Below are 14,807 nucleotides of genomic sequence, written 5' to 3'. Positions count from 1 at the left end.
TATGGTTTATACATTTTCTTATAAAAATGAAATATTAAAAAACAAAAACAAATAGAACAAAAAACTAAAAAAAAAAAATAGAATACTACTTCAATCTATTACCAAGTGCTCCAATAAATAGAATATTCTCAAATTAAACAAAATATAAAATATGTGTCTAAAACCTGTGTTCTCAACAACTGAGTGGTTGCAGATCTGCCAGTGGCTCAGCTGGTAGAGCAGGTTGTCCAACGATCGAAGGATCGGCAGTTATTAACCCCACTCTCCCTAGTCATCTGTCATTGTGTCCGTGTCCTGATTACACACTTCCCCCTCCTTGCCTCCAGTGAGTGTGTGAATGTGTATGAATATTCTGGTGGTGGTTGGAGAGGCATGAGTGTTTCGCGTGTCCTTATCTTGAACTTGTTTACAGTTATAAAGAGTTATAAATGTGGTGCTGTAGCTTCATATCTTTATGATGCTGCCAAATCAAAAGTTGTTATTTGGCAGTAATTAAATCATAAATCAGTGTTTGAAGAAGTTCTTTTTTCAAAGAAAGTTTGATAAAAGAAATAGCGCGCTGTGAGGGTTAATTGCGCCAACTAACAGCCGATACAAAGAATAATCACCTCTGATCTTTGAGATTACTCAGCAGAAACGACTTTGTGTAAAAACTTCCTGAGTGCTGAGTGTAATTAAGCCGTCAACCTCACACAGTGCAGGGAACGTAGCGGATTAGAGATGAGAATGTGAAAGAGCTTTTTTATCAAACTGAAAAAGGAACAAGAAAAGAAAAGTGATTAAAGTTCACTGATTAAGTCATGATAATCTTTCAGGATCTGAGCTCAAAGGTTCTGGGTCCTCCTGTGATCTCGCTGCTGTGCTTTTATTGTGAAAGTGCCTGGTCTTCGCTTTCTGTCTGCCTCTTCCTTTCATTCCCTGATTGTTTACAGCTGTGTCTCCTTAGTCCACATATTTTTCTGTCTTTTCCCATCCTTCCGGTCAGGGCCGCCGCAAGGGGTGTGCGAACCGTGCGACCGCACGCACGGGGCCTCGCGGCTCGCGCCCAGGCAAGGGGCCTCGCGCTATGGGCCGTTTTTTTTGTTTTAAAAAAAAAAAAAAAAAAAATTCAATTTTTTTTTTTTTTTTTCGTTTTTTCCCTTATAAATATCAACATACACGTTCCATTACAGACCTAAATGTGTACTAGTCTGTGCATATCAATAAATATATGTGCAATGATGCGCATGTCTGTTGTTCAATACAACTGATCAGACCAAGCGCAGACACAAGGTGCTCTGATCCAGACGGTGGAGTTGGAACAAACTGCCACACAATGTCGAGAGAACGAGACAGATTCAGAAAATTTCCATCAGGGGATGAAAAAAGAAAAAAACTAAAGAAAATGGAAGAGTTTAATGCCTCTCTGAAAGGCTCGTTTGATAAATTTGTTACAAAAATCACCGATCCGACTGGGTCTCAAGCAGCCGTGGGGCAAGAGGCAAGGTTGAAGCAAGAGATAATGATGATGAGGCAGGGGAAGGTATCCAGTATTTTGCTAATTGGAGAGTTAAAATTGCACATATAGACACTCAATCCGACCCGAAAAACCCCAAAATTTTGCCCCCCCCCCCCGGCATTTCGCACAGGGCCTCGCAAATCTCCCAGGCTGCTCTGCTTCCGGTGTTCCTCATCCGTGTCCTGCCTGCTTCAGAGCGTCCGGTCTGCTGTGACTGATCAGCTCTTAAGGCCTGATCAGGCGTTGGCCATAATTCCCCATCAGCTCTGAAATGTCAGATTTACAGCCGTGTGTTGCACAGCCTCCGTTACAAATGTTTCTGCGTACTTTGGTACCAGTAGTATCCTTGAAAGGAGGTGATTTATACACTGTCATGTGATGGACAAATTGTCATTTTTATTTGTGTAGTTTCAGTGATAAATGATAAAATGAAATAATAAATCAGATCCAGGCCAATTTAATCCAAATCAAAAATAGTTTATTGGTCCCCGAAGGGAAATAAATAAAATGTTACCTCAGATGAACATCACATGAACTATTTCATGTCCTTAGTTACTCTGAGATCTACTTTTGGCCCTGAGCTCTGTGATAGATTAGTTTTTTTTAGTTGGAAGTGACTTCAGACTCCTAGATATTTGCGTTTCCCTCCTTGTCATGAACTGACTTCGTCATGACAAAAATGGGAGACGACACACAGGGATAAATGTTCAAAACAATGTATTTATTTATAATTAAATCAATCAAACAGGTAAGGTGAGGTGTGAGTCATCAGTTTGATCAGTGGTGTATGGCAGGTGTGGATGTGTGTCAGTGTAGTGTATGTGCAAGTGCAGAAAACTAAAGACAAACAAACTCAAAACAACCAAAAGAAAACCATGCTTACTGAGCAGGGGAGAGAGGGCAAATGGCCCTGACCAGCCTGCTTAAATATTGGGCCTGATTGGAGTCAGGTGTGCCTCCTCCTCTAGGCACACCCATGCAGGCTGGTCCCCTCCTCCTGCACATGAACAGAACACCCTGTTAAGACAGGGTGGGTCGTCACACCTCCCCCCTTAAGAGAGGAGACCAACAGGTACTCTGTAACTTCAGCTCACACATCATTTGAGACTCTACGGCTTCCTTTAGCAGAAAGTCTTTCTCTCTCTCGTGCCGCTCCTCCGACTCCTTCAGCAGCTCCTGTGCCTGATGCAGCTTTGCATCCACCAGCTGTTGCTGCAGGTCTTTGTGCTTCACCACTTTGTCGATGTGCTCCTTGCGCAGTTTGTACTGTTCGTAGAGTTTCTTGAGTTTTTCTGCCAGGTCTGCGTTCTCTTGTCGAAGGCTGGCGTTTCTCTCGTCGTGCTGCTCCATCTGAGTCTGGATGTCGTTCAGCGTCACCTGGAAATGAGAAGTCACCTCCTTCCTCTTCTCCTCCTCCAGCCACGTTCTTTGGATTCCTTCCTCCTTGAGTGTCCGGTTGTGTCTTTGCAGCTCCCTGCAGAGGCTTTCCAGCTTGCTGCGGGCCAGGATGGCCTTGCTGTGCTCGTTCCTCAGGTTGTCTTTCTCCTGGACCAGCTGGTTCTGCTTCTTCTGCAGCACCTTCATCTGCTTTTGAGTGTTACGGTTCTCTTCCAACAGTTCGGCGTACATCGTGCAAAGGCCTCCAAGCTTTTCTTCGGGGGTGCTCAGTGTGTTGAGGGTCTGCATGAGGAGGGTGATTTCTTTACCCAGACCTTTCACTTTTTTCTTCTTAGCATGGGTTACTGCGCATGCCGGCAAAACCTCTGTTTTTCCCTCTTGTTTACTTGGGTAAGATGAGACTGGGACCTGGGTAACCACATTTGGAGCTATAGCCTCAGCCCACACTTTATCCCCCGCCAAATCATTTCCAAGTATTACATCGACCCCTTCCACTGGTAACTCAGGCCGCACTCCCACCACCACCTCTCCACTAACCAACCCACAGACAATGCTCATTCTATGTAGGGGCACCGGAATTAACTGCATACCCATACCTCGCATCAAACTGAAATCGCCCGTGTCTGACGTGGAGGAGAATGGAACTATGTTGCAACGGACATAAGTATGTAACGCACCCGTATCCCTCAAGATGTTAACCTTAATTGCCTTTTCACCAGACAGTGATACAAAACCCTCTGAAAGGAACGCTGAATACTCAGCCTTAGGGTCACCCCCAGCAGAAAACATGTCAGGAACACCTTCCATTTTAACAATTAGCTGAGGTGAGGGGACTACAGGTGCAGCCAACGCGGACGGTTTGATTTGTGCACCACTCAATGTCGTCTCTTTAGCTTTAAGAGCAAAACAAGAATTTTTCCAGTGTCCAGTTTTATGGCAAAAATGACAAACATTAGGGTCACTCCGTTTCCCGGAACCATGCTCCGAATTTAGAACCCCTGAATCCCCCTGCTTTCCTGTACGAATGGACCCACCAGTTTGAAGCGTGTGGACACCAAATACACTTTTGTGTGTTAGACAGTACTCGTCAGCCAAGATGGCCGCTTCTTGGGGGGTCTTCACTTTCCTCTCAGTTATATAAGTGGCAATATCAACGGGCACACAGTTTTTGAATTGTTCCAGAGTCATTAAATCACGAAGCCCATTAAAGGTTTTAACCTCTGATGCTACACACCATCGGTTAAACTGGACCAACATATCCCTCCCAAATTCCACATACGTTTGATGTTCCTCTTTCCTCCAAGTCCTAAAACGTTGTCTGTAGGCTTCGGGTACCAACTCATACGCACGTAGCACTGCCTCCTTAACAACCCCATATTTCTGACTATCAATCACTGATAAGGAAGCATAGGCCTCCTGGGCCTTACCTGTAAGGACACATTGGAGCAGTAGGGTGCGCTCACCATCTGACCAACCTCTGGCGTCTGCCACCCGCTCAAACAGGGCAAAGAACAAATCTGGATCTTTCTCTGTAAACTTGGGGAGTAATTGCAGATTAGAACCAACATTAAACTGTTTTGCTTCATGAACACTCAACTGGAACTTATCATGCTCCAACTCCAATTTTTTTAACTCAGTCCTTTGTTTTATATGTTCCATTTCTTTCTCATGTTCAAGTTTAATTTTCTCATGTTCAAGTTTAATGTTAAGCAATTCCTTTTGTTGTTCAAAGGTTAATTGGCTCGAAGAAAATGAAAAAGTTCCACCAACACTTGGGTTCTCATCATCCTCTGGGACCACCTCCTCTGACAACACACCCTTTGTCACCAAACTGTCGATCAGAAAAATCTTCACCCTAACCTTTGACAGTTTTGAATGGACAGCAATTTTGTAGTGCTCTGCTATTTGTACCAGCTGGTCTTTTGTGCATCTGTCCAGTCTATCCACAGATGGATCCTGCAGAAAGTCCTCCACAGAACTCATTTTTTTTTTTTTTTTTTAATTAAAAAAAAAAAAACACTGCAACGGTTTAAACTAACAAGTAGCAAAAGACCCCAGGGCCCAACTCCCCTATGTAACCTGCCTACCCAAAACCTGACTGACTGGCTCAACCCTAGTCTTCAGTGGCCCTCCCGAGTCCCCCCCTCCAACAGGGGCCTCTCAGTGGTACCACCACACTCCAGCTTTCGTGGAATGCAATCTAAACCAGACAAAAAAAAAAAAAGCAGGTCCCATATGGAGACCCACTGTTAAAAGCTACCGGAAGTTGGAGCCCCAAGGACTAAAGCACTTTATAAACTTTATAAACCTGCAGTGAAAGAATGAGTTCTTAATGCTCTCCCCCCTCCCATACATACAAAACCTATGTGTGTCTCCCAAACCAGTTTGTTCCACAGAACACAAACAAAGCTTAAGTTTACCAAACAATTGATAGAAAAACAAGCAAGTAACAACCCAAATCTACCAGTAAACTTAACTAAAGTGACGAGCCCCCATCTTGTCATGAACTGACTTCGTCATGACAAAAATGGGAGACGACACACAGGGATAAATGTTCAAAACAATGTATTTATTTATAATTAAATCAATCAAACAGGTAAGGTGAGGTGTGAGTCATCAGTTTGATCAGTGGTGTATGGCAGGTGTGGATGTGTGTCAGTGTAGTGTATGTGCAAGTGCAGAAAACTAAAGACAAACAAACTCAAAACAACCAAAAGAAAACCATGCTTACTGAGCAGGGGAGAGAGGGCAAATGGCCCTGACCAGCCTGCTTAAATATTGGGCCTGATTGGAGTCAGGTGTGCCTCCTCCTCTAGGCACACCCATGCAGGCTGGTCCCCTCCTCCTGCACCTGAACAGAACACCCTGTTAAGACAGGGTGGGTCGTCACATCCTCCACCTGCAAGCATGCGTTAAGGTTTTTCTTTTTGGGGGGGATAATTATGTGAGTGATTTATGTTTTCATTCATGTAAAATATATTATTGTTATTATTATATTATATATTAGCAGAGGTGTCAAGTAACGAAGTACAAATACTTTGTTACCTTACTTAAGTAGAAATTTTGGTTATCTATACTTCACTGGGGTAATTATTTTTCAGATGACTTTTTACTTTTACTCCTTACATTTTCACACAATTATCTGTACTTTTTACTCCTTACATTTTAAAAACAGCCTCGTTACTCTATTTCATTTTGGCCTTTAAAAAAAAACTATCCAGTTAAATTGCTCCATCCGGATAGAGTGAATTTGGTTGTGGTTGTTTCAGATGTTCTTGTCCAGTTTTGTTCTTACATCCGTTCCCTCAGATTCCTGCAACTAAACTTGGATGTACATTCCAATAAAGGTTAGGATAAATGATAACATGCCTCTATTACATTACAATACTTATAGGAAACTAGTCATCATATCTCCTGCTCTCTGAAACACACGTTAATGCTCAATAGTACACATATATGGTTCTTTAATATATTTGCATTATACTAAGATGCATTCATTTTCAATGGCTTTTGTCCTTAATGGCTTTTTTCCCCCTTACATTACTTTTACTTTTATACTTTAAGTAGTTTTGAAACCAGTACTTTTATACTTTTACTTGAGTACAAAAATTTGAGTTGATACTTCAACTTCTACAGGAGTATTTTTAAACTCTAGTATCTATACTTCTACCTGAGTAATGAATGTGAATACTTTTGACACCTCTGTATATTAGTGCTGGGTGCAGACGAGGGGAAGGTAAATCTATAAACATGCTACCAGAAGCAGGGACATTCATTATTTACGCTGCTTTCTCTGACCTGTTTTTCTTTTCCTTCCCTTCCTTCATCCTGTCCTCCCTCTCTGTTTTTCCTGGCCCCCTCCCCCTCTTTTCTTTTCTCCTTACTTACCTCCTCTCCCCACTACACCCGTCCCTCGATGTCCGACTCTCCCCGCAGGGCCTGGAAGTGTCCAAACCCGGCCGCTACCAGGCTCTCTCCTCAGACAACTTCCTGGAGATGAGTGACTCTGGAGTGGAGTTCACCTCGTCCGCCCACCCGCTGGACAGCGACACCGATGGCACCGTGACCTACGCCTCCCACAAGCCCCTCCTGAACGCCATGTCCCCCCCGGCCGTGACCGAGGCCGTGCACTCTGACAGCCTGGAGGCCACCGCCGTGCCCGACGGGGAACTCAGCGCCGCCCGGACCCCCGACTCCATCCTGAGCGCCAGCCCCGCCACCAACCCCCGCTCGCTGGCGGCGACCACGCCCGACGGCAGCCTGCAGGACGCCGCGTCGCCGGGAGCCGCCTCCAGGGGCACCGCTGAGTCAGACTCAGCCAAGACGGACGGCGGCGCTGAGGGCGGAGAGAGGGAGTAATCGGCTCCTAGCGACCCATTTTTTGGCTCACGTCTCCTCTAAAACGACAACGTGGCAGGAAATGTTTCAAATTCAGGCACTAGCAAGTCTTTGGTCACCACACTTGAAACAACAACACAGACAAAAATGATGATGCTTGGATGCTCAGTGTTGCCCATGAGTAAAATAACTTGCACAAAGTTCACACTATATAATTTAATGCACACTGCACAGAAAGTCAAATGCAAAAGAGCAACTTTGAGCTCCGTCAAAAGAACAAAGCAGATCTGTGCATTAAAACTGCATGCGTTTCAATTAATTTACTAATTAATGGAAGAAACTATAATAGATCAGATGTAGAAAAAACAATGCAGACATTAGAGTAGACTGCATGCAAGCTTCGGAGGGTAATGGGAAAGGAGTGAGACCTTCTCAGGAGTTAAATCACATCAAATGATTTATTTACGGTCAAAATATTCTCGATAAATAAAAGAAACAAGTATATTACAGGTGCTTTAGGGTGACAGAGTTAAAATAGTCCGAAGGAGTCGCAGCAAGGCTGCAAGCATCATCAGCAAAGAGGATCTCCCCCTTGGGGTGAATCTGGTGTTGTAGTTTCTGATGGCTCGCTGCATCAGACAAACACTGCGATGATTGCATCTCAACCCGCCCCACTCACTCTGTTTTTAACATCCAGAGTATGCCAGGATACATTCCTTCATCTCAGACAAAATCGCTTGTTTCAGCACCCGCTCATCATATACAGAAAACCATCTTTGAGGTGTTATTTCTCTAAAAATGTGCAAATTGAGCTCGACTGAGTGGCACCACCCGTCCTCAAGTGCTGCCAGTTGTTTTTTTATGTATCACATATCAAATCTGCCACATACCAAGTCTTCATCTGGAGAAATCTGTCAAAACATTCACCTCAACTCACTCTCGCAAAACACCAACGCCTGAAAAAAAACAACAACCAAAAAACCCAACCGTGAACTGAAAAACTGTCCTCGCCTAGTTTTATCTTCCTCTCTTGTGAAATCGTCTCTCGCTCCAGGAAGAAGTGAATAAAATGTATTTCTGGGAATTTCTGAGAGGCTCTCGCGAGGGTAATTGGACTCCCCGTCTCCTTTGCAGATGAATTCACGGACACCGCAGAGTTATAAAAGACACGGCGGGGATGAAACTAAGTACTATTCGGGGAACAGACAAATGACTTGCGTGACTCAAAGCTTCTTCTTTCATCTGGGCTCATACTCGTCGGGCAGAGCTCTGATCACTGTCGCCCAGTCGCTTTCCACAACAAAGTATATGCAGTTGGCTCAGTCTGTGAACAGGACTGATGATGTTTGTATGGAAAAGAGAGGGGTGGAGGTGGAGATTCATTCAGCCAACGATGTTAGTGCACAAAGAGACACTATTAATAATGGGACGTAAAAAAAGGAGACTTCTTAGGATGCTGAATTCATCGGTTAATGGGGATGGGAATCGAGAACCGGTTCTTGTGCAGAACCGGTTCCCAGTGTTTTCAATTCCTTGGAATTGTTTGCAAATTTTGAAAATGATTCCCTTTTCAATTCCAGTGAGCAGGAATGACGTCATCATGCACGTAGGCGGCAGTCAATAATAAACATGGCACCCAAGCGATACAAATGCTCGAAAGTCTGGTTATATTTCAGTAAAAAAGACGACAACAGGGCAACTTTCCATACTTGCCAAGTGGATATTTCGTCAAAGGGTTAGGGATGCAGATTTGCAAAATATACAGTTTGATTGGATTTAACTTGATATTATTTGTCACTGGCTGACAGTTTTATTGTTGAGTGCTCAGTTCATATCATTCTCCTTTTAAAAAGGAGAATTTTTATTTCTATTAGAAAAAGGTTGGACATTCTAGTGGAATTGCCACAGAATATTTAATTTAATACTATTTAAATGTTATATTGGTGATGTTTGGTGAACTTTTATTGTCCTTTTTTTCTAAATGAGAATCAATAAGGGAATTGATAAAGAACCGAATTGTTAAGCAGAATCGAAAATGGAATTGGAATCGTAAAAATCTTATCAGTTCCCATCCCTATCGGTTAATGATTTCAATAGCAGTAATAACACAAATGGAGAATCTTGTCCTCTATCAATCCTAAAGACAATCAAATCTGTGTCAACGACACATCCAGTAATGACATCACAAGGGTGTCACACTCGGCAGCAAGTACAGCGCTAACATACAGAATCAATACGTTGCCAACAAATCACAAGCAGATTGGTTTTTTGATATGAACTCTCTAAATCTGGACAGGAAGTTGCACAGATTAGCCTTTAAATACCATCCTTAGAGATCCTATATCTTCTGAGCATGACCCGGGGGAATTAGCTGTCCCTAAACAGCATAAAAATGATCATTGATTTTAACAATGCAATAAATCAAGAGCATTTGAAGAGGAGCAATGGTGACGAGATTAGGCTGTCATCATTCTGCTGCCTTTGACTCATTAGATTTCCTTCCTCGGTGTGGAGGACCATAATTCAGGTCAGAAGGTCTCGTTTCTGTCTCTTGATGAGAGCCAGACCCATCGCGCTGCCGAGGAATCTCCATCCGACCACGTCCTCTCCTCCATCGCCTCACGTCCTCTGAGATACAGCGATAAGAAGCTCTGATCCCGTCTACGCCTCACGTCTACGTCTGTAACCGGTACAGCAACCTAACGGCAAAACTAGAGCGACGTCAGTCTGGACATGTGAAGGGGCCACCTGTAACATACAGCGTAAATATTTCAGCCCAGTTTCACCACAGGCAACTTTCCAAATGCGTTACTCTCTGTTGATTAATATGTAGACTAAATTAGTGTTTACATTTGAACTTCCCCCTCTTAAAATGTAACTCTACATTATGTATCTACTGAACTCTAACCCTAAACCACCTGCAACTGACAGTGAAGTTGGAAAAAGAAAAGTCCCTGGACAAGACGGGTTCGGTTAGAGGATCAAACTCTGCAGTGAAACTGCTGCATTTGCTTCATGGACAAACATATCAATCAATCCTGAGTCTTTTTCTTGTCTGGAAGCAAAAAGCACAAAATTTAGCATGCCGTTCTTTTAAACCACAAATGAGGGGGACGTTTTTTTACTAAACTGGCCGGAAAAAAGAGAGACAGACGCAGCTTCAGTAAATGCAACACAGTAAACCGACCTGCAAAAAATGGTTTGTTGCCTTCTCATTCAGGAAAATATAATTAGATTGAATCTTTAAGCATTGTGTATGAAACTGATGTAAAAACCCTTAAAATATATAGAATATTTATATCGAAATTATTAGATTTTTCAGGGATATGCTTTTTAAGAGTCTTGGGATTCTTGGCTGAATATTCACACTGAAAGGAAAGAGTAAAGGTCCTAAAGGTCCTAAAGGTCCTAAAACTGACTATTCCTATCTGTACGTGTTACACCAAGGAATAACAGATGAACATATAAATATTAAGCAATATAACTGATAAACGCACTGAGACATCACTTACACTCACATGTCAGTAACTGGATGTAGCACATCTAAGCAAAGGCCACTCTTAGTTATCTGTTTTTTACTCTTGTAAATATCATTATATGATCTGCATGAAGTGGAAATACCTATTTATTAACGCAAGGCATATGCAAGTTTGTTTTTTTTACAATGAAATTGCTGCATTGATCCTTTACGCATGAGTCTGCTTTATGACATGTACATGTCTGGGTTGCTGCGATGTTGTGTGCGGTCCTTTCATCAAAGCTGGCCTGGGCGGGGAGGAGGGTGCCCGCTGCTGCTGTAGCATCGGTAGCGTTGCTGATTTAATCGGAGCCATTTGGATTCTGCCTCCAAGGTTGGGCAAGAAAAGTAGGACCTGCAACTGACTGCAGAAATCCAGCACTTAAGACACTTGACTGATGCAACCGTTCCACGGCTGGAGGCTGGAGGAGGAGGTACTCATCATTTCTGTTTTCATGCTCAGTTAAATCACTTGTGTTTCCTAACAATGAGCACTTAATGACTGACATGCACCGTGCACGTTCCTTTGCTCCCCTCTGCATGACTTTCAAAGTTTTACATTTCAGTGGGATTGTTTTGGTTCGCATCTCCTCCAGATTTTGGTTTTTGCAGATGAGGTTTGACTCAACACTCATTCAATAATGTCTTCTGTTTTAATACAAGATGGGATGTTTTGCTGAACTAAACCCAACGAGTTCTTCACCCTGAACGGTCTTTAATGCCTAAACCTAGTGGGAGGTGAAAAGACGTTTCAGACCAGAACATCATTTTGCTCCTTAACAGCATTTCTGACTCATTTTATATGCCATTATTTAACTTTTTTAACCTCTTTTGCATGTCATTTTTAAATATTTAAATTGCACATAAATAATAAGGGGGAAAGTTCTAACTAGGTAATTATAATATAATCATTGTGTATTGTTTGTTTGCAATGACAAACAAACGATACACAATACTGATGAGACATTTGACTTATTGTCTTATTGATTTATATTCTTTTATATGACTTTTTTTACCTGCTTTTTCTTAAAAAGCATTGTAATCTCCTTTCCCATTACTTGTTTGTTTACAAACAGATAAGAAATAAAACAGAGGAGTAAAGTGTGATGTAGGTCGGACATGTTGTAAACGCCGAGCGATGCAGTTTAGGAGTTTTAATGAAGACCCTCCCTGTTTTGCGCACAGATCTCAAAGCTAATTAGGTAGATAGTTGTCGTTGTTTCCATGGCATTTCGAGCAAAGGGGCAAAAATCACTGCAAATCCAGCAGTTAAGAAAGGGATGTTTTCCTCTTCTCTCCTTTCTCTTTTATTGGCTTATGGATCTGTTTTCATACTTTTGCGCTAAATGTTTGCTTTCTTGTGTACAAATGTAGCATTTAATCCCCAAAAATTTGTGAGGTGAAAAGGAGGCTCATTTGGATCTCAGCGTGAACCTGCCTGCTCACATCGAAGCAGTTACAGCTTTTATGAAAGGAACTCATTTTCTGTCATTTGCCCTCCTCGCATCTATGTTTCATTATTTATCCGAGCACTAATGTTCACAAGGGTTAGAGAAAAGGTTGTTTCATGCCGGGCGTGTTCAGTCTCCTCTTAGTCTACAGTGCTCTGCAAAGCCAAAGAATAATGGAAAGCTCGATCTCTGCTGTGAGGCAATGAGCCCACACCCCCAATCATCACAGGACATTTGCTTTAACACACAATTGTTGTTAATCAACAGGAGTTCCTGTCTGAGATCAATTAAAATCAGTTTTCAATTAGTTGCTTTTTGATTGAGTGTCATGATTGTTGAATGGTCATCAGAGAAACATGTTGAAAACCTAAAAAGTACATTTTCTGGTTAGCAGCACTGACTCCAGGCTCCTCCCGCGGATTATTTAGAAGTAGTTTTTTCTGCTCGGAAGTAGTTTTGTAATCGCACGGCCGTCCAGCACCAGAGAATGTTTTTATACGAGTCAGGGAAAACAAGGACATCATTACCTGTCAGATTTTGTTTCGTGTTCCTATATTTACTCTGATATAGCCTGCACCCGCTGTCCCACGCACACCTCGCCGCTAGAGTAGTCGCAGCATGCTGACCTGTAGATCGCTTGTGGGGCTGCAAGCCTGATAGAAATTAATAATGATATGTAATGCACTTTTCTGTACAGCCAACCTCCCGATTCCATCCTGATCCCTGTTTCCCATGATGACCTCGCTCTTTCCCCAGCTCTTTTATGTCTCTATATAAACGACAGAGCTGTTTTCCTTCGGATGGAGCTGTTTATTATTGTTCAGAGTGAGGTGACTGATGAATATATGAAACATAAAAAACATATTGGATTTCACTTATTTTATTGCTTTCTTCAGTCACGAGGGGTATTGTCGTTGTCAATATTACCGTAACTGCTTTGATATTTACACATTTTTTATTATTTTGGTGCAAGAATAGTTTTGCATCTTGATGTGAATATTAAATGCATGTTTTGCCACTTGGTGTTACAGTTTTTGTTTCGTTTCAAATGGGGGGGAAATAATTTCAATTATATAATTAAAGCTTCTTTTTATCACATTTGAAAAATTTGAAAACGTGTTTTTATCAGATTTAAGAGTTTGTCTCTAAGCTATGTTGGGTTGGAAGATTCTACATGTTTGTGCTGAACACTGAAGTCCAGATTAAGCCAAATTTACTGTCGGTGAACATAGAAACATTGAGTTTTATTAAAGGGAGCATGATCTTGTGATTTGCTTCTCTTCATCACAGTCTTTCTTGTCACATGTTCTTACTTATCTAATAATTCAGAGCTAATTTCATTTTGTTTCCAAAGCTGTACGTTATTGACCTTTACAATACTCCGGGATCCTTCAAAACAAGCTTGTTTGTTTGCTTGAACAGTACATCACTCCTTGTTTATATACCGCCGTCTATATGAGATCTTTTGGCATCCTGCACAGACTTTTGTAACCCTTCTCTTTTTTCTGGATTGAATGACGAATTCCAAATAAATGAATTTTCAACAGAGAGTAATTCAGAAAGGGGTTATTTGTGTGTCTGCTTTATTCCTTGTGCAGTTTCCACTTCAATAGAGGACTAACGAGCCTTTTTAAAACGCAGCAGGACCCTTATTACAACAGTTAAAAAGACACAAAGAGCCTCTTCTGACCCAAGCTTTCAGCTCTGTTGCTATTTCTGATGTCTCAAAAGGAGAAGAAAGCAGAGGTTGTTGAAATGTGCTGCAGTCAAATGGGTTTCATGCATTTAACAGTGGACACGGCTGCTACGAGGCTTCACTGCTTCACAATCATTCCCTTCTATTAAAGAAGGATTTCTTCAAACAGTTTCATGCAATTTGCTCATAGGGATTATGAAAAAGAGAGTAGAGGTAATTTGACAATTGAATCATATATATATATATATATATATATATATATATATATATATATATATATATATATATATATATATATATATTACACACACATACACACTCAAATATATGTATATATATATATCCATCCATTGTCCTTTGCAGGGTCACGGGGGTCTGCTGGAGCCTATCCCAGCTCATTTCAGGTGAGAGGCAGGGGTTACAGCCTGGACAGGTCACCAGTCCATCGCAGGGCCACATATATACACACAAACCATGCACACTCACGCTCACACCTACGGGCAATTTAGAATCATTAATTAACCTAGTATGCATGTTTTTGGACTGTGGGAGGAAACCGGAGTACCCGGAGAGAACCCACGCAAGCACGGGGAGAACATGCAAAATCCACACAGAAAGACCCTGCCGGGCCTGGGAGTCGAAATATATATATATATATATATATATATATATATATATATATATATATATATATATCAGGAGTGGAAAGTAACAAATTACATTTACTCACGTTACTGTAATTGAGTACTTTTTATGAGTAATTTGTAATTTTCGAAGTAGTTTTTGAAATATGTAATTTTTACTTTTACTCGAGTACATTTTGACCCAAGTATTTTACTTCGCTACATTTGAACCCCCTCACGTTACTGAGTACAAAATTTATGGTGAAAATCTTGTGGGCATTTTATT

At 41.7% G+C, this 14,807-nt stretch overlaps 2 protein-coding genes across 3 annotated transcripts in view; one reads left to right on the top strand and one right to left on the bottom strand.

Annotated features, from left to right (window-relative positions):
• LOC133460667 (uncharacterized) overlaps nucleotides 1–13,746 on the top strand; it is a 35,854-nt gene extending 22,108 nt beyond the window's left edge. For both annotated transcript variants that reach the window (XM_061741378.1, XM_061741377.1), the window contains exon 10: nucleotides 6,833–13,746. In XM_061741378.1, coding sequence (XP_061597362.1) covers nucleotides 6,833–7,255 — 423 coding nt within the window. In that variant the 3' untranslated portion in view covers nucleotides 7,256–13,746. The remainder of the gene's footprint in view (nucleotides 1–6,832) is intronic.
• On the bottom strand, nucleotides 2,422–3,220 carry LOC133461277 (alpha-taxilin-like). The gene has a single exon (XM_061742136.1). The coding sequence runs from the start codon at nucleotides 3,182–3,184 to the stop codon at nucleotides 2,537–2,539; it is 648 nt and encodes a 215-aa protein (XP_061598120.1). The 5' UTR covers nucleotides 3,185–3,220; the 3' UTR covers nucleotides 2,422–2,536.
• Nucleotides 13,747–14,807: the final 1,061 nt, after the last annotated feature.

The sequence above is a fragment of the Cololabis saira genome, chromosome 15 (assembly GCF_033807715.1).
Source record: "Cololabis saira isolate AMF1-May2022 chromosome 15, fColSai1.1, whole genome shotgun sequence".
NCBI classification, from domain to species: domain Eukaryota; kingdom Metazoa; phylum Chordata; class Actinopteri; order Beloniformes; family Belonidae; genus Cololabis; species Cololabis saira.
Note: the sequence above shows the minus strand (reverse complement) of the source record. Positions and strands in the feature narration are given on the sequence as shown.

Bases quoted from the DNA above. Each gene is read 5' to 3' on its own strand.
- LOC133461277 (XM_061742136.1), bottom strand. From the start codon at position 3,184: ATGCAGACCCTCAACACACTGAGCACCCCCGAAGAAAAGCTTGGAGGC.